Source organism: Apus apus, chromosome 2 (genome assembly GCF_020740795.1).
Source record: "Apus apus isolate bApuApu2 chromosome 2, bApuApu2.pri.cur, whole genome shotgun sequence".
Taxonomy (NCBI): Eukaryota; Metazoa; Chordata; class Aves; order Apodiformes; family Apodidae; genus Apus; species Apus apus.
Genome location: NC_067283.1, coordinates 145,271,616 through 145,298,677, shown reverse-complemented (window position 1 = coordinate 145,298,677; position 27,062 = coordinate 145,271,616). Strand labels below are relative to the sequence as shown.

General features: G+C 42.9%; 1 protein-coding gene across 20 annotated transcripts in view; it reads left to right on the top strand.

Moving 5' to 3' along the window:
• Positions 1-23,798, top strand: part of MTSS1 (MTSS I-BAR domain containing 1) — a 129,742-nt gene extending 105,944 nt beyond the window's left edge. For 3 of the 20 annotated variants that reach the window (XM_051611100.1, XM_051611096.1, XM_051611115.1), the window contains 8 exons: positions 2,877-3,034; positions 4,323-4,430; positions 5,370-5,467; positions 7,496-7,706; positions 16,599-16,793; positions 18,816-18,980; positions 19,346-19,508; positions 20,821-23,798. In XM_051611100.1, coding sequence (XP_051467060.1) covers positions 2,877-3,034; positions 4,323-4,430; positions 5,370-5,467; positions 7,496-7,706; positions 16,599-16,793; positions 18,816-18,980; positions 19,346-19,508; positions 20,821-21,521 — 1,799 coding nt within the window. In that variant the 3' untranslated portion in view covers positions 21,522-23,798. Of the gene's footprint in view, positions 1-2,876; positions 3,035-4,322; positions 4,431-5,369; positions 5,468-7,495; positions 7,707-15,462; positions 15,583-16,598; positions 16,794-18,815; positions 18,981-19,345; positions 19,509-20,820 lie in introns of all 20 variants that reach the window. The other 17 variants (XM_051611101.1, XM_051611099.1, XM_051611106.1 and 14 more) reach the window with 12 other exon arrangements.
• The last annotated feature ends 3,264 nt before the right edge of the window (positions 23,799-27,062 follow it).

Below are 27,062 nucleotides of genomic sequence, written 5' to 3'. Positions count from 1 at the left end.
TCAAAGGGGAAAGGAATTGCATTGCTCTCCAGTGGTCAACGTTACTTTCTGAGATTAGGAGTGGATTGCAAATAGTGGAGACCCAAGGTGGTTAAGGAGCAGAGGTGATTGGCAGTTGGCCCTCCGTGTCCTCTGGGTATAGGAGTGCTGTCAGGGGACTGTGCTCTGCTCTGCTTAGTAAAGTAAACTGGTTAAACTGGGTAGAGATCTCATCCCTCAAATTCCTGAGCTGTCTGAGGGCTGTGGGAGGCAGCTGGTAATTCAGAGAGTGGGAACAGTTATTCCTGATTTCATAAGATTTGCTAGATTGATGTCTGCATTATGGAGCTTTCAAAGGATGTTAATAGAGCTTTCCTGCTCCTAAAAGATGAGTTGCAAAGAGACATCAAGAGTGAGCTGTACTAATGACAGGTAAACATCTAAATGATTCACTTGAGCTTGTTTCTTGCTCTGAATTATACCTCAGGCAGCTCATGTGTTTTCACTGGCTGTGCAGGTGTCCAAGAGCCATAGTGTAAAAACTTGTCCATAAAAGTGGCAGTGAGGAGATGGTATGGCTGTTAATGTGCTGACTCACTTCAAGGAATAATCCAGAGACTTTGTAGAGGTACAGAGGATGTTGGACAGTGATTCCATTTTACACATGCTTTTGCCAAAGGATTAAAATACACAGCTTGAACATTATCCTGATAACTGTTGAATTGAGCAAGTTTCACAGGTGTAAATGAGGTTTATTTTTACTCCATGTTTTGGGTGCTCAGTTGTTCTGGTCCAAGACATGGAGATACACATAAATTACCAAAATTCACTGTAATTGAACCCACTTTATGAATAGAGTCCAGTTGTTTTCTAAGTGTGTACGTTTCTAAGTGAATGCATTCACCTGTGTAGGATTCACAAGGATTTACTGTATTAAGTGCATGTTCATATGGTGGAGCAGCTGAACATTTACAGCAGTTCTCCAGAGCTGAACTAATGAGTGTGTGATTTGGTTCACAACTAATACATTTTGCATTTGATACATTCGTGGTAGTGAGCCAGTGTCTAGGTTTAAACAACAGAAGATGATTTCACCACTCGTAATTTCCAGGCAGCTCTCAGTTTAAGAGGTCTGAGCAATAAAGCAAATCTCAGTTTCATAAGGGCTTTGAAAGAAGAACTCCAGGATAGTGTAAAATGTTGAATTGCTGCATCTGATAACAAAGAAGAGTATGGGGATGTACCTGAAATGTACAGAACAGTCTTCAAGCAGAAGGACCCAGTTTGTCTCCTAAGGATGACAGATGAAGGACGAGATCTTTAGGGAGTTATCTTCTAGAACTTCTTTCTGGCAGGTGCTAATTTTGAAAGAGGAAGCAGGTGACTGCAATTTCAGAGTCACTTTATTTTTAAAGTTACTTCCAAAACAGTTTAATGACCACATTGCACCAGGCAGCCTGATTTAGAGGATCAGACACTGAGTGTTCCTGCTGGCAGTTTGGTACCCAGGTTTGGTACCCTTAGCGGTGGCTGTGCCGGTGTTGCCCTGCACATGATTCTTCCAGGACACATTGCTGAGTTAATGCTGGTGGGTGTCTGTGCAGTTTTGTCTGGACTATTTCTAACCCTGTACAGAGGAGATCTGGATATATCTGAGCCAGCAGGATTCTCTCTGCTTCCATCCTTGCTCTCTTTTCTGGGGCTCTGTGTGTCAGTGCAGAGGAGCTGAGGACTTCACCTCACTCTTGAATGTTGAAGAAATACAAATGATAATAAAGCAAAGGTTTTCCTTTGGAACTCTGACCTCGAGTCATCTGCATTGTGTACTACATACATCAAGAGACTTTTTTCCTCCTCTTTGCTTGTAGCTTTAAGTCCTCCATGCACAAAGGTTATTGTCCATAAAAAATAATTTTGGGTAGCTGCTTGTAACTCACCCACCATTTTTCAATGTTGTTTTTTTTTCTGGTATTTAGCAATAACGTTGTGGCTGTGCACCTGCATACTTAATTTGCGTGTGATGGTGTTTCTGGGAGGTTTGAGACAAATTTACACAACTGAAGTTCTTTAAAATATTTACATGTGTAATCTGCATGAAAACATTTTGCAACTGCAACGTTGTGGGCTCAGTAATACTATGGCTAAGCAGCAGCTCTTGGTTCCTAGAGGAGTACATTTTTGGCATGATGCAGAGTAAGCACTTGATGCAGAATAAGGTACTTAACTGTCACATATGAATTGACTATGATTAACACAATGAAGCTTTTTGATTGCAAAACATTAGATATTTTTTTTTCCCCATAGACAAATACTGGGCATTAATGTGTATTTAAGATGTTGATAGGTTTTGTTTTGGACTTTGGAATTAAGGAAACTATTTTAGCATTTGCTTGTGTAGACTACTTGAATCCATTGGTCCAATAATAACTAACTTGTCCATAAGACCATCTCATACAGGAGATTAATTCACTCATTTAGTGGCTCCACAAAGTTGTTGTTAGGACCTTGCTAAACACGGAAGGAAGGAAGAGGAATATAATTGGGGTTAGTGATTAAAACTCTTGCAGTTAGTAAGATGTTGATTTTTAGCAAGGGTGATGTGAAAGGCTTCTACAGCTGGGACTTTGAGAAAGTCCTTCTGTGAAATGCTGTCTTTGGCTTCTTGAAACTTTTTTAATTGAGAAGGATTTCTATTCTATGCAGAAGGAAAAAAAATTGCTATGAAATGCTTGATTTAATTGGGAAAGAATACCTTACTAATTTGAATTCAGGCAAAACGCTGTTTGTGACTTGGAATTGAGAAAGCCCAGTCTGACAGCAGTCCTGAGAATAAGGTCATCCTCTGTGGAGATCCACAGTTCTGACAAAATGTACTCTTGATTGTTTCCTGCTTACAGGACGGGGTGACATTCAGCCCCAGCTGGATAGTGCTTTACAAGATGTCAATGATAAGTACCTGCTGCTGGAAGAAACGGAGAAGCAAGCAGTCAGAAAGGCTCTGATCGAGGAGCGCGGTCGGTTCTGTACTTTCATCTCCATGCTGCGGCCCGTGATAGTAAGAGCTCTCTGCTTTAAGTCAATACAATTCACAAATTGGATGAGTGGCCAAAAGCCTCTCAAAAGAGTAGCTTTTAATGTCTTAGGAATGAATCTCTAGAGCCGTAGAAATCAGGCAAAATTCAGCCTGCCTCTCTGCCTAGGACGTGGTGAGAGTTGAGCTCTGGCTTATAGGCATTTGGGATAACTGAGCAACCAAAGACACTGAATTGCTTTCAGGATGACTAATAGGAAAACAATGGACACAAAGACTCAAGTGGGCTTGAGTTCCCTGTGCACACCAACCTGAGACATTGCTAATGCAGTTTTTTTCAATGCTTTATTTTCTTAACACCACATTTTAATATAAATCTTCCTTACTCCTATTCCAGTGCTAGGACTGATAAATGTTTCAAGACATCCCCTGTGTATATAATGACATTATCTGACAGATTGCAGGCAGCTTCCATGCAGTTTTCTGGCAGCTCTTTTCCTCCTACATGACAGCTTTTCCAGTTCATTGAGAAGGTTTAAGTATATTTTCATAATCTCAGGTTGTCTGAAGCCCAGCCATGAATCATTTGTGGTTTTGTGCAAGCATGATGCATTTCTGAAGGGTCTCCAGCATCCTGGGAAAAATGTTCCACGTGCTTTTTTACAAAGAGCATCAGTCTCAACAGAAAGCCATGATTAGAGAAGTAGGAAGGTGATGGCTGAGCAGGAGGAGGTGAATTACAGACCCTGAGGACCTGGATGAAATGACCACGGTAGCTAAGGGATTATTGCAGTAATATGCAGTGCAGGAATAATCTAAGTTAGCTGTTGATGTAGCTTGAGCCACAATGAATCATAGATGTTTTAATGCTCTGTACCTGATATAGTGCCTCTGGCTCAAAGTTTAAAAGAACCAGTAAAAAATAAGAGTTTTAACACCTGTTTAGCTTCAAGGTTAAAATCCTTAGTGCACACTAGTGAGTATACACAGAAGAGTTAAATCTTTCCAAATGCAGCAAAAATGGCACTCTTTTTCTGAAAATGTCACAGAAAGAAAGCTGAGACCTATGTCATTGATAAGAGAAACTATTTCTGGGCCTCAGAACCTAGAGCAATCTTAAAATAGTTAGAAAACTCTAAATTAATATTTCGAAAACTCTTTCATAAGTAGCAATTGCTTGATGGACAAAGAAAGAGCAGCTGTGCTGAGCATTCCCACAGTCATCAGCAAAAAGAAAAAGGTCATGAATTGTGTTATGGGTCTGATTTTTAAAACCAAGGCTGTGATTAGCCTTGCTCTTTTGTCTTTTCAGGAAGAAGAAATATCAATGCTAGGGGAAATAACCCATTTACAAACCATATCAGATGACCTGAAAAGTCTCACCATGGATCCACACAAATTACCATCTTCAAGTGAACAGGTTAGCTCTTGATACCTGGAAAACATTTTTGTCTGTAGCTTGTACCAGTTTTCCTTTTCTAAGAAATAGTCACTACTCACATCTAGTGGCTTAACATTATGTTTTGCAGGTGCTTCAATGCAGCAAGGTAATTTTTAACATAAGCAATTAAAAAAAAAAAGATTTTGAAGTACCAGCTGAGTGCTCCTGAAGTATTTGGTGAGACCAGTGTGAAGTTTTAGCAGTAGCACTTTAAAGTACATGAACATGCTCAATTTCTGCTAATGAGGGTACATGAAGAATGAGTGTCGTCTCCTCACCCTTCATTTGGGCATCCCTGTCTCTGTGTAGTCACCAGATTGCTGTGAATAGATAGCTTGATGGAGCCTAACATCTGAACATTTTTCCTTGCTGTCCTTAAAATGCACAGGAAAATATGTATCATTAACTGACTCCAGGTACAACTCTTTTCTCCAGCCCTGCTGTGTGAACTCAGTTTTCTTGTCATACCTTAATCACTTTATCCTTGACCTAGAAGTGTAAAGCAGGGAGGCTCTTCTGTGGTTGAGTATTGGATTCATTTTTTTAAAATGTGAGAGTTTTGAAACTCTAAGGCTGTAATATTATTTTAAGGAAAAAAACAAACAAAACCAGAACAGGTTACAGCCTGGATAAAATACATCTCCAGTTTACTTTTTTAAGACTTTTCCATTAAAATCTAAACTTACCTTCTGTGATAGCCTCCCTAGTGTTGAAGTATGGTAGTTCCTGGAAAACCAAGGATGAAGCTGACTCTCCTGTGTAACATACTCAGTGTAATTCTGGAAGAGAACTGAGACTGGGTCAATTGGCATTGAAAGTTTGTAGTGGTGATCAATGTTGTATGACAAACAGATGCTTTCTGTTATTAGGGGAAAAAAATTTTCCCCATCTTTGATGCTATTGATTATCTTTCATCAGGTAATTTTAGATTTGAAAGGTTCTGATTACAGCTGGTCTTATCAGACTCCTCCATCCTCTCCCAGTACTACCATGTCCAGAAAATCTAGTGTTTGCAGGTAAGTAGACTGGTAATATTTAATATTAACCCATTTAAGGATAAAGGGAAGCAAGTTCAGACTGTGGTGTGGATTTGTGTGCATACTTAAATATTAAGTAACAAATCTTAATGAAATCAATCCCTCATGGTCTTTATCTGTTGAAGTGTGTGACTGGGAATATTAAACAGGATGGGCATGACTGAACAACTTTAGAACTCAAGACAACTTGAAGATGCTTTTGATTCAGTTCTCTTGAATCCATTTCAGATCAATGAGCAGACTGTACCGATCTAAGCTCTGAGATTGTTCATTCATAATTTCCTTTTCTGTTTTTCATGTGATGACTTTTTAGATTATTCTAAGTAGCTGTTACTAATCAGTAAGTTAAACTGTTTGAAAAGGAAAAACATCCTTGACAATTGCCCTATTAGTCTGGTAGATGGAAATGCTTTTTTTTTTTGATACAAGTTTTTTTGACTGTTTAATGCTGTCCTGAAATATGTTGAAACACTGGATTCTGTCTATGCTTTCTCTGTAAAAACTGTTTTCTCTTGTAAAACAGTTTATTAGCATGATGCCCCCATACCCTGGTGTCTACATTTACTCTTTCCTTTTACTGAAAAGGAAGATACCCTATTGTGCATTCTGCTCAACACCTTTCTAGCTGCTCTCGAATGATTACCTTTTAGTTTGCTTTATGAACAATGTACTGCAGGTCCCCTGTGTATGAGCAAAGTTACCCATAGCATGTCAGAGCAAGTGAACATGACTTCTCCTATGTACCTACTTGTCTCTGCATGCAGATATATATAAAAAAACCTTCCATACTTTTATATATATGTGCGTATTTAGAGCAATGAGCACAGGCTTAAAGATGCAATATCCTGAAGCTGTAAAAGAAAATGGCAAGAAAAATTACAAAATCCTTCATCTTTTCCTAATCTACCTCATCTTCTTGTGTGGTAGAAGGTGTATGGCCTCGGACTGTTGCATATGACTAAAATAAGGCAGAGTTTCTCTTCCCCTGCACCAAGCCACTTGTACATCTTCTGTGTAAGTGGCATTTGTGAACAGAGGGTGCAGTCCTCACCCATGTATCCTTCAGAGCCATCCCTTCAGCTAGTCAGTGGGCTCCTGCCAACAAAGCTAGGAAGCTGCCTTCAGATTCATGCATCCTGCTAGTCCTGCTCAGCCACCCCAGCAGGAAACTTCAAAGGCTCCCACATTGTGGCTGGTATTGTCGTTGCTGTCATTTGTGGATACTGGAGATTAAAAATCAATTTCTTTTTTTGAAGAATCTTTTTTTTTTTCTTTTTTTTTTTCGCATAGATGCTAATTTGGGGTTCTATTTCTCTGATTCTTTCTTACTAACTAAAGCTACAAACCCAGAGCCTTGACTTCACTTGCTATTCCATCACTTACTTTTTTGCTGATAGAAAGCCTTCATGTCAGCAAAACTTGTCCCAGGTGCTTTTGAAGCGTGGGCTTTTTTGGTGATGCTTTCAGCAGTCTCACACGTTGCTCTGTGGACTGAGGGTGACAGTGTGCCTCGAGGCAGACTTTTCACAGAATCACAGATGAACTGTGATGCCTTTGGACCCCCTGCTAGAGATCCCGTTGAAAATTTGGGCCATGGTGCAAGAGCAACAAGGTGCAAGTCAGAAATAGGGAAGGGCTGTCAGCAGGCGTTCTTTGTGCAAGTGCTGTGCAAATGCTAGAGAGGGCCTGTAGTGATCCCTTCATCCCTAATGTGACCTTGAACTCTAAGTGGTTATAGAATTTGATCATTTGAGTGAAATTCCAGGTAAAATGCCATTTTCTCTCTGGCTGCCAGGGATACTGCAGCTGCTTATGGTTCTTTACAGATATATATGTGTGCATATATATATATATTTAATTTGTCAACAGTATTTCTTTTCCGGTTTATTCTGCCTGTTGCTAGAGACATGTGGAATGTTAATTGTACTGTATATGGGTCTCTCCCCACCCCGCCCTTGTGTCTTTTCCTCTCCCCTTTCCTTTCTGTGTTCCTTTTGTCTCTCACAGCAGTCTGAACAGCGTTAACAGTAGTGATTCCCGGTCCAGTGGCTCGCACTCGCACTCACCTAGTTCACACTATCGCTATCGCAGCTCCAATCTGCCTCAGCAGGCACCCATGAGGCTGTCCAGTGTGTCCTCCCATGATTCTGGATTCATGTCCCAGGATGCTTTCCAGTCCAAATCGCCATCCCCCATGCCACCAGAAGCACCTAACCAGGTACGTGCAAGCATGAGAACAAAAACCTGAGAGTGAGCTGGACTTTGTGACTTGGCTCACCTTTCACAAAAAGGATCTGGTGTGGTTTTGGGGTACCTTGGAGTCAGGTTAAACACTGAGGTTAAGGTTTGTCACACTGCACTTCAGCCATCTAAAAGTTGGGCCTCTAGCTGGAGTGATTTTTGCTGCTTTTGCAGTTAGCATTGAAGAAAGTGATAAGTTCTTCCCCATGAATCTGATGTTTGCTCTGGCCCTAGAGGGAGCCTAGATGCCTAACTTTCAGATAAGGTACAGATGAGAAAGAGCAAGAAGTCCTGCCTTACAGGAGGGAATAAATATTCACTTTACCCACTGAGGTTAACAGTTACTATCCTGACTAGATTGAAATTTGTTATTATCTGGTGGCTGTTTACTGTTGAATGGACAAATACCAGTGCCAGAACAGCCTTCTGACAGCCTTGGTGTTAATACTGGTGGTTTTGGCATCAGAGAGACTACTTTTATTTGTCCCCTGCAAAGGGCCTGGAATACTAAAAATGCCAATAGCATATTAATATTAAATAGGTTTTGCCATTTTTCATTACATCCCTGTCTGTGGATAAGCTTGCTCTTTTTGACTCTCAGTTGAGCACCTTGCAGAAATAAGGTTTCTGTGAGAAAATGAGGGATGTTTTTAATTCGTTGTAGAACTCATAAGACATGATTGTTTGTGGAGTCATATAGGATAGTGTCCCAAACCCAGTCAAGCTAAGAGGATTTCACTAGTACTAAATACAAGCTAAACTTTTCCAGAGCATTTTCTGGTCTGCAGGAGGAAACTGCTGCTCTGTTTTTCAGGGCACCATTCCTAAAAAGCTATCTGGCAGAGGTTTGCATGCCTCCATGGCGTGTATCTTCCAGCACCTGAAGTATTTTTTCTGCTTTGGGGTTTTTTTTTAACAAATCACATCTCAAGTGCAATATTTTTTAAAGAAGGCTGAACTGCCATCTCACATTTTAAATCCCACCATGAATCTTAGTTACAAACTGCGATGGACCTAATATCCTGTTGTTGAGTATCACTGATTTTTAATACACCTTGAGGTCCCTGGAGAAGATTGTCCTTTAGTTTAATAAATACAGTTTCATTTATTTTCATCTGCTGTAGAGTAAGTGGTTTTGTAGGCAATAATAACTTTAATACTCACTGTCAGGAAGCAGCCAACAATTTCAGTGTTAGCATTTACCAAGTGTTACCTGCACACTTAAGCTACTCCTACACCACCTTTGACAGCCCATAGGCCCTTATTTTTTGCAGAACATTTAGTAAGTAATGCCCTTAGTGAAATTTTTGGGGGTATAATCCAAAACAACACTGCTTCATTTAGGTTTGGAACATGTTCTCAAGGGAAGCTCAACAGTTTTTTAATGCATTTACCTCCTTCATTTTAATAGAAAAACTTTGTTTTCAAATAAATAAATCTTCTGCACTGTCCCCAGTCTAGACACATCAGCATTTTTTTGTAGATGACATCCTGAAGAACTTTGTGCACACTAATAAAATTAATGTTTTGTTTAGATTGGCTATGGCTAACCTAAGTGAAATGCAAAAAAGTAAATGAGCAATAATAAAGTAAACTGGAATAGTAAGAAGGTAAGGAAGTTGACTTTTAAGATATGCACATCAGTTATACATGCTAGCATCATCTTTGGTTTTCATGGTACCCACTGCACCTGCATAAAAGGGTAGTAATCTACATAATAATGCTATGTTTGCAGATGAGGATGTAACTCTGCAATAGCCCTTAGCATGGAAAGAATCCAACACTTCTCTTTGCAAGTTACCCTGTTAAGCAGGGGAGAGAACTTAGGCGGGTATCAGCTGGCAGAACATCCTAAGAGCTGATGGGAGTCATGCTGATTTACACCAGCTAAGTTCATACGCTTTCACTTCATTTTAGAAACTGTCCATAAAGTTGCAAACTGATCCAAGCATCACTTGAGCTATTCATGAGCTGTAGAAGGCTGCAGCAGTGTGGAGTTGACTTGACAAATGTAGTGTGTTGGTATAAAAAAAATAGGTATGTGCTCTGTATGTGTCTAGTTCTGTCTACCTTTACACAAAGGAAAAGGTAACAGATCATTGCCTGGCCGCTTCATCTTTGCTTAAGTGTCTTGCTTTGTATGTTCAGCACTAAGTAAAATGTGTGTGTTGTGCTGACAGATAATTGTGATCGTGAGCTTCTCCAGAAGCTGTTCAATTTACAACGTTATTTCATGTTGTGTGTCTCTAACCAACTGACAGATCTTCCTTGTGGTGCTGTGCTTTTGAGGCTCAGTGGTGGGTGGGGAGGAGTAGCCCTATCGGCTGCTGGCTGCGTTTAAAACACTGATGTCATTGTTTCTGGTAGTGACACTGAGACAGCAGAAAAGCAAGGTCTGGAATCAACAAAGGAAATTAAAAGCTATGTATCTCAGGCAGGTGGGTGCTTCACTGATGTTTTGCGAGCTACATGCTGTGGCGTCTACTGCCAGCAGTAGTTTTGAAGACAACAAAGTCCTTTTTCTTTTAATAATGGATTACATAAATGTAGAAGGGGGGGCTACATGACATTCCCATATTAGGGGAATGAGGGTATATGAGCTATGTGAAGCTGCTGTGCTGTCAGCTACGTTTTAGGCAAGAAAGTGTCACTGAAAATTAAACTGAGTTCATTCAGAATCACAGATGGGGGGAAGTCAAACAAGGATTAAGTAGAGATTTAAACAAGATAACAGACTACACCAGAGGGGGAGATGACTGGCAAAATGAAGACTGCTTTGCAGTCAATAGTTACTGAGTAGTAAGTCTTTACAGTTCTCATACTCTGCTTAGAAGATAGGAAAAAAAAGCAATTATAAAACCAGACCCCGCCCTTTACACTGGTTTAGTACAATCTCTTTTCTGCAGTGTTGCCATAAACATCCCTGGGAATTAAAGTGTTATCCTGAACAGATAGCTGTGTGTGTGGAAAGGTCACTATGAAATGCTTTAATCTTAATTAAGCAAGTGCATTAGGGTAAAGCTGAACAGCTGGAAAAGCATCACAGGTCTCTTTCTGGAGTGCAGCAGTTTCTCTCAGTGCCAGATTTGAGGTCAGCCCTGGCCAGCTTTTCCCAGGGCATGTGCTGACACCAAGTAAAGCCCTTTGGACAGAGCTGCTGCTGGGAGCACCCGGTAGCTCGTGGGTGAACACTGAACTTGGCTGTTGTTGCTAGACCCACATATTGCCTTATGTAGCAGACAAACTGAGGTCTGGGGATATCTGCAGTGAAGTAAAATGGTAGTACTATGGCTGCATTTTCTTTAGGGCATAACAATAGAAGGATCTACTGAACTTGGAGTGAACACACATGAGGGGAACAATTATACAGTTGGATTTTAGAGGCTGTTTATGACTTTATGAGGGTGAAAGCAGGAGGAGAGAAAGAAGATGAAGAGAAAAAATGTTGATGTGCTGTCAAACAGCAGAGGCCTAGATCTTTATTCTTAGAATATTCTGGAAATCACTTTCTGTAAATAGTGAAATAGAGGGAAACTGCATGTGAACTTTCTTCTGCATGTACAGGTTAGCAAGCTGGAAAGATTCTGCCTTTGAGGAGACTCCATTGCTTGAAACAGCTTGAAGTTAAAATAGAGGAAATATATTATTGCAACTATTAAGTTTTACATGTAAAGTAAGAAGTGCTCCCAAATAAAACCTTAAAAAAACACACACACACAAAAAAATAAAACCCAAATTAACAAAAACAGAAGAACTGAAATGCATTTGTAGGTTATCACCAGGTATTTGTGTCTCCTGAACTTCCTTTTTAAGTTAAGTTACCCAACAGTTTTTTTCCCTGCATAGAAAACGGGTCAGTAGAGACAGGTTCCTGGAAGTAAGACAAATTGAGGAGGTGACTCTGAGTCACTATCCAGAGCTTTTTGAAATATAATGAGACATCTTCCTCTGACCATGGAGGAACACTGGACTAAGCTCTTCGTTAAGATTTAGTCTCCTGGGAAACGCTTGCCCAGGAAGGTCTCACTAGTTGAGGAAGGGAAGAGGTTATGAAAGCAGTACTGTATTTGACCTATAATTGACTGGAAAACATAACAAACGAAGGTTGCAAGTAATACAGTACAACTGTGGTCCTTTTATAGGTCAGTAGGACAACAGATGGAAAGGGTAATTATACAGTCCAGTAGCCCAAAATGCAACTTTTTTTTATACCCTTGCTGGAATTCATACATACCACACCAAGCAGTGGGATGCTATCCAAGAGCAAGCTGTGGCACAACGTCTGAGGGGCCAGATACCAAGCTACATGTGTACATTTGATGTCCTGGTTTGATCCAGGACAAAGCCAGTTTATTTCTACTGATTGTTACTGTGCAAAGCACGGTTTTAGCTTTCTGCTGATACTGTTAACTTGAAGCTTTTTTGCAGAAGAGATGGTTTGAGAGTGGAGCAGAACCATCATTGTCGCAGCTGTGGAAAAAAAAAATAATCTCCTGGGGTTAAAATAGCTAAAATGAAAGAACTACTTTTAAAAATTATTCAAACTGAAGAATCATTTTAAAAAGGAATTGGCTAAAATAATTTGAAAAAATCCCATAGTCAGGTTTCTCACTCCACAGGATGTGAGCAGAAGCTGCTCTGCCCAGTGTTTGCCTGTGCGTGTGCTCCCAGGGCGTGTGTGCCCGTGGGTGTGCATCAGGACCAAGCACTCAAAAGTCTGAAGACTTTTTGCTCAAGCACTAACTGTGCAGTTTATGTTTTCAGCCCCTCATGTACTTTCTGCTTAGAAATGAAGGGTGGTCTGTGCTTCCCACACCCAGGTCTAGCCATTCAAGACTGTTTCTGCAGCCTTTGACCGGCTGCCACTTGCATTTTCTTTACACTTTTCCTTCAGGAGTTCAGTATTCTGCCTCCCTCACCATTGTTTTCTCACTGTTGTAATCCTTTTTTAGCAAGACCAGTGGCTCCCCTTCCCTGAGTCATGCAAGTTTCTCAAGATGAGGAGATCCTGTTCCCTTCCATCACCTCTTGCATTTCCCTCAACTACCAAGGTGTTTTCCCTGCGGCATCTTGGTTTATCCTTTGTCTGACATTGCCTGTTGAAAATGGCCATGCCGAGTTAGTGGAAGAGTCCTTTCTTTTATCTTTCATTCACCTTGGAGCCTCTTTAATACAAAAATAAGTTCACCACTTTTGGTCTTTTTTCCCTATACACCAAATAAATTGAACAGTTCTCTCCATCTTCAGAATTTGCATTTTTGGCCTTTTCCCATCTAATTGCTACATGCAGCTTTATTGCTAATAAGCCTTATTTATGACTTATTTCTACCACTGCTTCACATAATCTTTTGAAATTTCTGGCTTGTGAATAGGAATAGTCTATGGTGTGTAAACTCCAAATTCTTGCTTGCCATCATCAGGGCATCTGCAGAAAACGAGGTGGTATGGTGCAGTGTTCAGAACTCAGACTCTTCACTGTCTGTCCTGCCACATGCAGAGGGTCTTTCAGGCCATGAGCATGAGGTTTTTGAAAGCATTTTCTGAAAATATTTGTTTTTCTTTTTTTTTATTTTCCCCTAACCAAAGACTAACACTAGTGTGAGTGTTCTGGTGGGGGTTTTCAAACAGTTTCTTTTGCTGAGCTGCCTAGAATGTCAGGCTGAACTTGGAGTTTTAGTCTAAAAGCTACTTTTTTATAATCTGTTTTTCTCTTTAGAGAAAAACATACACTCATCTCCATTTAATGTACTGTGGTTATGCCTGATGGCAGTGTCTCAACTGCAGCTCGTGTTTGCCAGTATTCTTATTTTTAGAGGTTTTTCTCCTACAAAAGGAGTTGTATTAAGTCAAGAACATGACAAGTTCCACAAAACATGAAGCCACTGCATCACCAGGTACCCCCCTGCATACTTTTCACCTCTCTCCTTAATAGCTACATGTCATTTGTTGTAGTTTCTTCTGATCTTAGGTTCATCTCAACTCTTACTGCATTTTGAATACAAGCCTTGTTAGCTGAGTTTCCTTGTGCCCTAAAAACATGACAGGTTGCCTGCAGATCTGCTCTTGTGTCAGCATGAGACAGGATCTGTATTATTTCCATGAAATAATCCACCACATTACCTACTTTTTTAAGAAAAAAAACAGCCGTTGCAACATTTCATTTAAATCCACAGTTTGCTGATAAGCTCAGAATGCTGATAGTATTTTGGCTTCTCAACAGCGGGAACGGTCTTCACCAAAATCCTTATGGTGATGGACAATCATCTTTTGCCTAGGCAATTAGCTATACATTCTTTGTACGTGGCATCTGGTGAGCAGTGAGACAACTTCTGGGTGTTAGGGGGAATTACTCTACAGTGCCTCTTATCCAGCTGTCTTTTTATTGCAAACTCACCCCAAGATCTCATCTAAGGTTAGCTGATGAAACTTTATTTCAGATGAGATTGCCTTTCCTCTTCAAAATGTCATTCCTTGAAATCTGAGGCTTTGCTACAACTTCATACAAGAGTGCATTTGGGAAATCTCAGCCATTCTCGTGGCTGTCATTCAGTAAAATGTTAGGGATATCCTTAGAGAGACTTGCTTCACAGATCTTGGAGTACCAAAGGATTAATTAGTCTTTCTAGTGTTGAGTTTCCTAGGAGTGAATAATGCTCAGTACTGCCCTGACAGCTTTGCCAGTATTTGTAATAATTTCCAAGCACTTGTTTGGACCTGCACACCCACCCCTGCTGAGGGGAATTCCACTTTAAAGGGAGAGATGTGTAAGAGCATTGTAGTTGATAAAGTGGTCCAAGATTATTCACCTTGGCCTGCCTGTAGTTGAGTTAGATACTGTTGTGGAGGTCTTACAGCAACAAATGTAGATAAAGCTGTGCACTAAGAGGAAGAGAAGTTTCCAGCTAAGAGCTAAATGTTGGAGGTGTTTGATGCATGTTCCTTCCTTCTCCACCCAAGCCTCTGATATTTTCTCTCTCTGCTCTTGAGAGGTAGGTGGCAAGCACATGCCACCATTTATGCACTCAGCAGAGTACATGTACCTTCGTATTAGCTGCTGGGCAGAAAAGTTTGAGTCAGAGGGCTTTTGGTGTATGCATCCTACCTGCAGAGGCACATGCATACAGATAATGCACTTTGGAATCCTCCAGCTTTGGTAAGTATCACTTCTTTCTCTGTTCCATAATATTTGAACTCAGGTGAGCTTTTCACAAGCACTTTTTGCAGATCAAAATATCCGAGAACTTGTGAATGTAAGTGACATTTGCTGCTCTATGTTTGAAATCTAAACTTGGTGTCTCTGAAGTACTGATGATCTGCTCTTCTGTATGAATCGGTTGTCTCGGTATATTGCATGTTTGGACTGTAGGTTCCCTCAGCTCCCTCAGCTTCTTGCTCTGAGACAGCTCACAGAATTGAGAGGCTGAAATTGCAGTGGGGATTTGAGATCGTTGCCTCGATTCCCTTGTTCTCTCGCAGCCTGGCAAGTTCTCGCGTTAAGCAAACGGCTTGTTTTGTTTTTCACAGTTTTCCTGAACGTTAGCAATGACTTTGATCAGTTTCTAATTGATTTTCAAAAACCTAACCCTCTGCTTCTCTCATCCTTCCCTCTCTCCTGTGTGTGTCTCTGTGTACGTGGTTTTTTGTCTTTCTTTTTTTGTGTGTGTATGTTGTGTTGTTCTTTCTCTTCTGGTGGCTTGTGCATCCTTCCCCTGCGGTGCTGGGTTACGCTGCAGAATTCGTCCAGCTCTGCCTCTTCAGAAGCCTCTGAAACCTGCCAGTCAGTGAGCGAGTGCAGTTCCCCCACCTCAGTCAGCTCAGGCTCCACCATGGGGGCTTGGGCCTCCACAGATAAGGTGAAAAATTTCATCTCAAAGACATACAAACCTAGTAGCTCATTATCCAAACCCAGCAACATTTGAATAATAAAAAATAAAGCTTGTGCATGGGACACAGCCAGGATTTCTCCCTGTGAGGAAGAGAATAGGAACTGTTGCACACTCCCTTAAAAATGAGTCTGTTTGAATAAACCGCAGCAACACTTGCCTTTAAATTAGTTGCTAGGGGGAAGATACAAATTGGGCATTTTACAGAGATAATTTTAAAAAAAAAGCTATTTGTCCACCTTTTCTACTCAAAGAGATTGTGGGATGCTGCCCAAACCCATCTGGTTGCTTAACAGAGCACATCTTGTCCAGCTTGTGCTGTTTGTGGCTTCTTCCCTTGCTCCCATTAGGTAGCATGTGTTACACTGGGCAGTTGGGAGTGTGTTTTTTGACCAAAACAAAACACACAAGGTTGGAATAAATTACGGGGATACACTCTGACTTGGGGAGGAAGTGACAGCGGTCTCCATTCTCATCTGGTAAATCCTCACTGTTGTGTTTTTCTGTTTGTTTTGTTTTTTCTTCCATATCATCACACAGCCAGAGCACATCATTTTCAAAGGCTGTGTGCTTTTCCTTTCTGTCCAGCTACACAGAACAAACACCATAAATGCAAACGCCTCCAGTATTGGCAAAGTTTAGTTTCTGTGTCTGCAGTCTGCAGGGTACCTAAATTGCAAAGGCTTCTTCTCAGTGTGCTGCTTTCATGGACAGAAGGCAAAGCCACTCAGCCTGGAGACAATCACTACTAGATTGATGTATGAAATTTGTTATACCAAATAACAATTTTCAAGCAATCTTCCTTCTGAACCAAGCACTGTATCAATTTTCTGTTGTTTATTTGCAGCAAAGCTAAGATTTTTTCTTTCTTTTGTTTTAAGATACCGAAGTTTTCTCCCTAGAGCATCAGAATCGCAGTATATTTCCATATTCATTCCGTTTATATTAATTTCTCTGTTTTGTTTGTTTATTTGTTTCGTTTCCAGTTGTCTAATGGGTATTATCACTGTAGTTTATCAAGTGACCCATCCGTAGCTTCAGTTGGTGCAGGTCCTTTCCCTCATTTCCCGCCTGTCTCCCGCGCGTGGACTCGGGCTCCCTCAGCCCTCCTTCCAGACTACGTTCATTATTACACCATTGGGCCAGGCATGTTACCATCATCTAAGATCCCTAGCTGGAAGGTTTGTGTTCCTTTTGTTGTGGCAGTCCTCACCCCCTCATACCAACAGTGTGCGCATGGCGGTTGTTGATACCTTTTGATCCATGTAATTACTTGTTGATTTGCTCTGTCTGCTATCACTCTGAATGGGCACTGCATGGTGATAATGGGCTATAATCTGGTAGTGGGTATTTCTGAAAGACCTTGTCATACTAAAGTTGACAACACGCAGGAAGGCAGGAATAGTTTTAACTCTGGAACACTAGTGAAGGCACTCCGGGCTCTATTCAGTGAGAAAAGAGCTTGTTCAGCCATGTGAAAGCTCTTACTTCAGCAGGGAAGCACAGGCTTGGCATCCAGTTGGCTTAGTGAAACCATACATGATGTTCTCACTGTGGCAGCTGTGCTTGGCCCCCACCTTGGCCATAAGCAGGCATGCTTTTGCAGATCTAGCTGGAGTGGTTTAAGAAGGTGCTGGTCACCAGGTGAGCCCAAGTGGTGACTGAAGCTGTCCTGGCTTTACTGCTCCAGACTGAAGGTGCTCACCCAGTTTATTTTGTTTTCTCAGGTGAGACAGAGTCAGAAACTTCTTTCATTTGCTCCAGCTGGATCTGCAGGGATCCTCCTTGGCATCAAAACATCCTTGCTCTGCCAGAGCCTTGACTTTTATCCCTGACAGCTGATTCCCCTGGGAGACTCTGCCCCAGAGCAAGGGGGGAAGGTCTCTGTTGCCCTTAGTCTTCACAAGGCTCTTAATGCAATTAATAACGGGTGCACAGGTCTTAGGTGCCTGTGGATGGTTACACGATACTGCATATGCATGGGACCTTCTTATACATGTTGAGATACCTTGTTACAGATCACCCTAACCTTTCTCCAGCAGCTGGAGACTGTTGAGATGTTGAGATGTATGCATGGGGTGGCCGCAGTGGTTTGGGGGCTTCAGCATTGCTAGTTGTGTCTATGCTAGAAGCAAAACACTTAGAGCAAAGACACAGCTGTTGAGGGAAAACAGAGTATTTGTTAGTAAAACCAAAAGACCTGTCTGCACAGGGGGCTTCTGTCAGGACAGCTGCCTTGCACTTCTCAGACCTTGGACTGAGACACATGTCAATAAAGTCTACATTGTGTTCTTAGCCCATCATTAATTATTTATCAGAAGGCTGTGCAGGGGCTGCCCAGCAGCCAGCTGCTGCCAGTGGTGGGGTGTGTGGCCTGTTCTCATGCACAAATTGTTTCTTTTATTTTTTAAAGCAGCTTTTGTCTTGGTGAGGGAAAACTCTCTCAGGGTTGGGCTTGCCCTTGCAAAAGCTCACATCTGGGGAGCTGCTGCTTAGCAGTGGTTCTGCGTCCCAACACAGGTCACTGGTCATTCCTACTCTTTGTGTGAAACGTGGTTTCTGGACACCCTCAGGACTTTGCTTAATAGAGCCCTGAGTGAATATAGCCCCCGTGGCCTGAGGAGTTTCTGCTTCAAACTTGGCACCAGCAATTCAGAAGGAAGTTAGCCTTTCTTCAGTATGGATCATTATTATAACTAGTTTTCAGCTAGTAAGAAAACTGAGAGATTATTCAGAGTAACTTGCTCCTCTAATGTGCATCACAAACCTGTTCAAGCCTAATTTTTCAGAATTGAAGACATGTATCACAGTATCTAGTACTAGAATTCATGGACATTAGCATAGTTACTGCTGATTGGACATTTATGTATATTTTTTTGCTGTGTGCCATTGATTTTTGCATTTGAATTTCTGAAAATACAGGCTTTAACACAATGGAATTTCATTAGAGAAAAGGTTTAGAAGATTAAATACCTTCATATAAGAACACTTAGGTAGAATAGGAAATTTAGATTCTCTGTGATAAAGGAGATAGGTTCTGTAAGTGGATCTTTTTACTATCCTTAAAATTAATTTATTTCTAGTCTTATTCAGAAAGGCATATCCAGTTTGGTGCATAATTAGTTTGCCCTTTTGCATAGTTTTACTTGTAATTAAAGCAGAGTTACTGATGAAAGCTGTCACTGACGAGCACTTTTCCTTAGGACTGGGCCAAACCAGGCCCATACGACCAACCGGTGGTGAACACGTTGCAACGTCGCAAAGAAAAGCGCGAACCAGATCTCAATGGAGGAGCTCAGAGCGGACCACCCGTGCCCCCTGAGGAGGCCCAGAGACCTCGGAGCATGACCGTGTCAGCTGCCACCAGGGTGAAGCTCTATTTTTGAATACACTGTTTGGTGCAAAGGAGGTGGTGGATATGCGAGCTCCTGCCTACGTTTTTGACGTGCTCCGTGTTGGCCTGTCTTGATCCGGCAAGCGGGAGTCACATGGTGTTGGTGTGGTCAGCAGAGGTCGGGTGGGCAGGAGAGAACGTGCCGTTGGGTGTTGGCTTTTGTACAGCAACAGCATCCAAAGAGGTGTCTGTTTCTTTGAAGCCCTAGTAAATGGTTGGTTGCAATCCTGTTGGGCTGTGATGGTGACAAGCTCTCTGTGGGAGGAGAGGCAGCTGAAGGTCAGTGATGGTTGACTAACCCTTCTAGACGTAATGGGGCTCCTTTCTGTGTGTAACCAGCAGGGTGAGGAGATGGAGGCCTGCGAGGAGCTGGCACTTGCTCTGTCGAGGGGGCTGCAGCTGGACACCCAGAGGAGCAGTCGGGATTCCTTGCAGTGCTCCAGTGGCTACAGCACCCAAACAACAACTCCGTGCTGTTCAGAGGACACCATCCCATCTCAAGGTACCCCTCCAAGAGCTGTTATTTTTCAGAGTGTTCCCAGCCTGGCCATCATACACTCACCCCTCTGTGCCAAGGAGCTGTATTCCAGCAGCTGTAGCTCACTGCATTTGTAGTCAGCTAGGGAGAAAGGGATGAACATTGCTGTAGTGAAGCTTTTTCCAGCTTGGAATGCAGCCTGGATTTATTAACTAAATAGAAAGCTAGATTGCTGCATAGTGTACTGAACAATCATATTTTCTTGTGCATTACTGGAATGAGTTTTAGCTTAAGTATGCTACCATTTTAAAGAAGATGCTAGAATTGCATTTCATGTGTTAAGTGGAATGACGCTGGTATTGCATAATACACTTCTTGTGGTAGTAATGTCCTTTCAGAGATACTGTCTTAGCAAATATGCACTCATGAGCTTTGCTTTCATGCTCTGTCAGTTTTCTGAATCTGCTCTTAGTTTCCCTTTGTGACCTTTTATTTCCTACCTAAGCAGAAATTGTCACAGTTGGAAAAATAATCCACTGGAGACCTTAACTTGGGCATACCAGGGAAGGTGCAATAAGGTGTTGGATTTTGTACCATTTTAGAACAAGCAGCAAGCTGAGAGTGACTGACTTTGGTGATGGCAGGTCAGAAACTGCCTTGTTTGCTCAGCTGGGGTCAGTGGTGCTGTGCAGTCACAAGAGGCAGCAGAGCTTGCAGAGGGCCCAGCTTGGCTCTGCAGATACATGAAAAGGAAGAAACCCTGTGGAGAACGGCCCAAACCCGATGCAGTTATTAAAGCTGAGGCTGAGTTTTCAGAGCTGACAGCTGGGATATACTTTGTTTGCAAAATAAGCAAATTTCCTGCTGAAATCACTGGCACACAGTCCTCTGAGCCCCACCTTGCCTAGTCTAAAGTACAGTTCTTAGTCACTGACTATTTTAAGTATTTGTACCTACAAGTGGTAACATATGGCTTGTAGGATGCTGGCTTTGGTATCTTAATGTTGGCAACAAACATTGAGTCTTGGTTGGTTAATGAGTTATTTTCAGAAAAGGCACTGAGTGTGTACAGTTCTCCTCTTCCACAAGTCACATGGGCACCCTGCAGCTTTAGGGTCAGCCTACTATAGTCTCTGCCTTCAGCCTCCAAGCCTGAGAATCTAGGTCACAGTATTTTGGGCTTCCTTCCTTCTAAAGGTGGAACCTCTCTTAGTTGCTATTGACCTCCAGGCTTTTTTGGCTATATGTACCTTTTTTGCTTAGGCACACTTTAGACTTCCTGACATGTCTCAGCTGTCTTCACCAGCTTCCTCCTAACTGTGTCTTTTGGCATCAGTTTCAGATTATGATTATTTCTCTGTGAGTGGTGACCAGGAGGCAGAACAACAAGAGTTTGACAAATCCTCCACCATCCCAAGAAACAGCGACATTAGCCAGTCCTATCGTAGAATGTTTCAAACCAAGCGTCCTGCTTCCACCGCAGGTCTGCCAACCACCCTGGGACCCGTCATCGTCACCCCCGGCGTCGCCACCATCCGAAGGACCCCTTCCACCAAGCCTTCTGTCAGACGTGGCACCATCGGGGGAGGTCCCATCCCCATCAAGACGCCAGTGATTCCTGTCAAAACACCAACTGTCCCCGATATCCCGGGGGGGCTGCCCGGCGCCCTCGCGGGGACGGAAGAATGTCCTGAGCAAAGTCCTGAATCTCCAGCATCAGGAGGAGATGGTGGGCAAGGTGTCACCAGCATGCCCTCATCCTCATGGAGTGGACAAGCATCTGTCAACCCTCCGCCATCAAGCCAGAAACTGAGCGGTGCCGACGAGCCGAGGCAAGTGGTTCCTGAGAGCGAGGGGGAAGAAAGCGACCGGGATGGGGTCAGTGCCCTGACACCCACGGGCCAACCTGAGCTTGATCCCGGAGAGCTGAGTCCTGGGGATGTCCCACAAGGTGAAGACATGCTGAACGCCATCCGGCGTGGTGTCAAACTGAAGAAGACAACCACGAATGACCGCTCAGCACCTCGTATTTCCTAGGAGTAGAAAAGCTGCCAGAGTACCAGCCGCCGAGGAGGAACTGTGAGGAACCTAATTGGTCTCTATCCATTCCAATCTGTAATCAATGAATTTTTTAAGCTACTCGGTAACAAGACAGTCTGAAAGTACTCTAGAAGACAAAACAAGGTGAAAGAGCATATTAAGACATAATCTTCACTGGTGTTTTAATTTGTAAATATCAACGATTTTGTTTCTGCATTTTTTTTGATCTGAGTTACACTTTTAATTTTTTCTGAAGGTGCCAAATCCCATTTACCTTTTTTATAGCTCTCTTTGTAAAGTTTTAAATCATAGGAGAAAAAGCAAACAGTTAAGTAGTTAACTTCAGCAAAGGGATTTAATGAAAATTTGGCTTTTTTGCAAGCTTTTGTAGAGCGCCTTGTAATAGTGAGGTTAAAAAAACAAAACAATGGGACTTATTTGCAATTTTAAGTCAAGCTGTAAGGAACAGAACCTCATTTAAGAATTTAAAAAAAAAAGTTTGAAAAGCAGGAATAAAAATTGACAATAAAAGCAATACATAATGCAAGGAAGAAACCTGCAGTTGGTAGAGTATTTGGGGAGTAGTGGGGGGAGGGAGATGCCATCAAAATAGCAGATGCTGTTGCACAAAAGTAGCCTAGTAGGATTAATTACTAGTAGCTTCATGGTAAATGCATCAGAATAAGCCATATTGGATTGCAGTGTTTTGTTTCTGTAGGGTGTTTTAAAGACTGGGTTTTATTCCACGTTTCTTTTTTGACTGCACAGCAGCAACTCTCAGTCACATGCATGCAGCCTTCACCGTGTAGGCTTGGTCCTTCCACCTTCACTTTTTGTTCCACACATCCTTTCACTGAATACAAACAAGGACGACAGGCTTAAGGCAGTTACAAATGTGAAAACATTTTTAAAATGCAAGCAGGGAGTTCTTAGATATTATCAAAATGCCTTTTTTTCTGACTGTGCCCAGCAGGCTGGGCACCTTGGAAAGCCCAAATTTTTTTGAGAAAACACTTAACAATTTGACAGGTGTAACCAGCTTGTGATCTAACAAACTGCAAATGTTTCTTTCCAATACAGGGGCTTGTTTTTCTTAACTTCTTTTAAATGGCAGTTGATTGGCTTTTCTTAATTACTGAAAAGAAAGGGGTGAAGGGTGGGGGGTGGGGAGAGATACTGGTTTTTTGATAATACCAGGAGTCTGACCACTGTATTCCCTTTTTTTGTACTTTACGTCATGTTTCTTGGAACGCTGTTGATAGAATTATTAAGAGTTGGATTTTTTCCTTCAAGTAAAAGTAAGTTATTGCTGCAATACCCATCTCCTGAAGCTGATAGAAATATGCAGACCCCAGGGCACGACACGTGTTCTGAGCAGACAGTCCAGAAGGGTGCCATCTGCCCACCCACAGCAGACCCACATGTGGATGGACACCAGGCTTGAGCATCCAGGACTGTTGAAAAATCCACCAAATAATCCATATAGGGGGCTAGTTTCCACCACACACTCTGCAGATTTCTGTTGGCTCTAGACTTGCCTACATAACCTCTTATGCTTTAATACATCACTGCATTGGATGTGAAACCTCTAGTAACTGTGTAGTCGCTGTGTTCTATATAACATTTTACACTGCTGTGGTTGCTAACTTTTTTTTGTTATGGCTTAAAAGCAAAAAGCAAAAAAAAAAAAGCATGATTCTTAGAAAATATTAAACCTTCCTTTCTTTGAAAAACAAGCTCCTTATTACAGAATATAATAAACAGTAGTGCCTGTGGTGTAGCCCACCAATCTTGATAGAGTAGCTGATGCATTGTGCAAATGAGGCTTTGAGATGGTTTTTGCATAAACAAAAACTGCTAGGAGATAATCTCAGTAGTTAAAAGTGTTATTTAAACCTTTGAAATACATGGATGTAACTGTACCTGAGTACAGCTTTTCACTTGTTTAGTTCTTAAACGTTAGTATAATCAGTAAAATTTAATATAAAATGTTGCCAAATTCAATGTAGAAAGAATGTGACAAAACACTTTGGATAGTTCTATTGTTTGTGTTTTTGCATATTGTAAAAGCAGTGTCACAGCTAAAAAATAAAATGTTTCTAATGGTAAATTATTGTGGTTTAGTTGCTAGTTTGTACTGAGAGTTGACCTCTCCCTGTGCAGTTTTTTGTTCTAAACTGGTATAAATAATTGCTGTAAGTGTGTCTCCCTTCTACATTGTAATGACTGCTTAAGCCTACATTATAAATAAAGAACTGCTGGAAAACTTCTGTATTTCAGTTCTTAAAGACTGTCTGCTTCCACAGCCCTGGGTGTCAATGGTGTCCTTCACCAGACTTCTGAAGATCATGCAGGTTCCAGCTGCGTGTAGCAGAAGCAGGAGAGAATTTAAAAAAAAAATCATTAAATAAAATCACAACTTCCCTGGGCAACCTGTTCCAGCATCTCTCCATCCTCACAGGAAATAATTTCTTCCTCATAACTCACCTAAATCCACCCTTTTTCAGCTTAAAATCATCTTCTCTCATCCTATCGCTATATTACCTTGTAAAAAGTCCCTCGCCTGCTTTTTTGGTCTCCCTGAAGCCTTGTCTTCTCCAGGCTGAACAACCCCAACTCCCTCAGCCTGTCTTCACAGGAGAGGTGCTCCAGCCCTCTGATGATCTTTGTGGCCCTTCTCTGGACTCGCTCCAACAGTTCCGTGTCCTTCCTGTGTTGGGGGCTCCAGAACTGGACACAGTACTCCAAGTGGGATTGCAAGAGAGGGAATCACCTCCATGACCTGCTGGCCATGCTTCTGATGCAGACCAGGACACAGTTCCTTACATTTGCCTGCACAGATGTTAAGCCACTGGTGCAGCCTCCCTGGCTGCTCTGATGGGCTGTACCCTGCAGTGCTGTGGAGCTCTCTGGCACCAACCTGCCCACAGCACCAGCACTCCCCCAGGGTCAGCCCCAGCCCTGAGCTGGGGGGGCTGCTTGTGCCAGCTCTGGGGGAGGCAACACGGGCTCAGGGGCAGGGCAGGGGAGCAGGGTTTGCCCTGTGGGTGTATCTCCTTGTGAATTCTCCCCACAACTGAATTGGGCCTTTCATATTCCTGCTAATGTTGGCAGCTGCTCAAGCAAATCAGTGTTTGTCGTGTAGGGAGGTGAAGCTGGTAGAGCAGACCCTGTATGAGAAAGCTGCAACAGGTTGGAAATAGAGGTGCAGGTTAGAACTCAGTGAACAAGTACCTTCAGTATGGAAAACCAGCAGGGAACAGCAGCCACACCTGAGTGGAGAAGCCACAGTTCCTGCTGAGCAGGGAGACAGGCTGAGGTGAAAGGGATGCTCAACAGCCCTGCAGGAAAAGGGTCCTCCTCAGGTCTGTCACTGCCGTGGCTCTAACACAGGCAGAGAACAGACCCAGCTGCCTGGCAAAACTGAAACTCAGCAGTGGAAGGTGTGAAGTCTTTTTTTTTTTTCTCTTTCTCCCCCCCAAATTCAGGCTTATTTTAGTGTGCAGGGCTTACTGAGGAGAGCCACATAACACTTCTGAGAAAACGGACAGATTAAAGCCTTTTCTTATATCCAAGTGGAATAGGTTTAGTCCTTAGAACAGCTGGAGTTAATGCGTTTGCTGTTTCCTCTTAACGTCAAGCCTATATCCCATCTGTTCTCTTACTGGGAGGTTAGTGAAGTGTTAGCAGAATTTCCTGTGTCTTATATGGATGCTCTGGGAACACCACTGGAAGCAAACAGCTTTTGTACCTAAGTCCATCATATCATGCTGCCTGCTGGACCTGTGACCCACAGATGAGCACACGAGCTACAATCCTCAGCAGGCTCCTTGTGTTAACTGATGGAGCTCCACCGTTTTCTAGGATTCAATTCATACAGGGGTGAACTTTCACCTGGTGCTCTACATCAGCATTATTTATGGCAGCAAGAAAGTATGATGTTGGAAGGAAGGTTTATCTCTGTGAGATGTGATATCCAAGTGAAAAATGCAGCCAAAAGACTAACAAGGTGGCGAGGGAAGGAAAGGTGCCTTTATCCCCAAGGTTAGAAAAAGCCTTATTCCAGGAGCAACCAAACCCCATGGCTGTTGCTGTCAGCAACTTGCAACTCCAGCTGTAACAAAAGCGTGTACCACCTTGCCTGCATTTAGTGTCAGATGTGAAATTACCAGCCTGATGCCCATTGTTAATTAATTTCCATCCTCTCCCTCCAAGCCCCTGCCCACCCCTTTCTCCACAGTGGGAGACAGGCTCTGCCCACAGTGTTACTCTCAGTTTTATTGCTTTCCATCCCACCCAGTCCCCCAGCAAGTCCACTTCTCCAGCCCCTTTGAGCTCACATTCTTGCTCTGGGAACGTAAGTTTTATGTAGCCAATTTCTTTGGTCTCATAGTTGCCTTGTGTCACTCTTACCATGAAAGCTGCAACTGGTGTTCACCTCTGTGGGGAACAGTCCATCTTCTCTCCACCCACATAAGACTAAACAAAATGTCTTTCAAGCCAGCAAAGCAAGAGTGGTGTCTTTTTGCTGATTTAGTCAAGGACAGACTGGAACAAGCCCCTTGCTCTGCCAGTTAAGTCCACAGCAAGAAAAGAGCATAAGGGTTATGAGAACTGGCAGAAAAACGGACAAAAGGTTAAAGATGCCTCTGACAGACTATGTACCTGGCCAGTGCTAATTTGAACAGTGGTACCACTCGAACAGTGACTTCTGATCTATAAAAGAGGGCAAGCTCTGCAGGCCGGTGCTCTCTGCCTGCCCAGGAGGAGACCCTGCTGCGGGACCAGAAGCCGCCTGGAACCCCAGCACCGCTGTCCGGAGGAGCAGAGAGGGCAGGGGGGCTGCCCCGCAACCGCTGCCCGGAGGAGCCGAAGGGGGGGCACCTGTACCCGCTCCGCTCCGCGGGGAGCCGGCCTGCTCCCGAGGGACTTTTGCCCACCGGAGCCTGCCTGGTTGGAGCCTGCCCGGCTGCAGCTGCCCGAGCTGAGCACCGGAGCCAAACCGGACCGGAGCTCTCGGAGCCTGCAGCGACTCACGGAGGAGCCACGTTTGCTGCTGCTGCTGGGGAGTCACCCCTGTTACCGGGAAGCCGGCCCCTACGGACCTGCTGCCGAGCCCTGCCCTGCCTGCTGGAAAAGGAGCCACATCTCAGGAGCCACAGGCTACGGAAGGGTAAAAGCACCCACTCACTCACTCACTCACACACACTAACTTTCCTGCCAGGCTCAACTCCTACCCATTTACTCCATTGATTTTACACCTCTCCCTCAGAGTGTGCATTTAGTAAGACCACAGTACCTTTGAATTATTTTCCTGATACATACCTAGTCTACCTCTCCTGAACTTTGGTCCCCCAGTTTGTGTTAACCCTTAATAAACTGGTTGATTCATAAACTAAACATTGGTCTCAGTAACAATTTCTGAGCATGGTGAGGAGGGATATTCTAACACACTCTAAACCAGGGTCCAGCAGCAGCCGTTCCTCTGAGAGGTGAGGACCACATGCGAGCCCTCAGGTTCATTCACAAAGCCCTCCA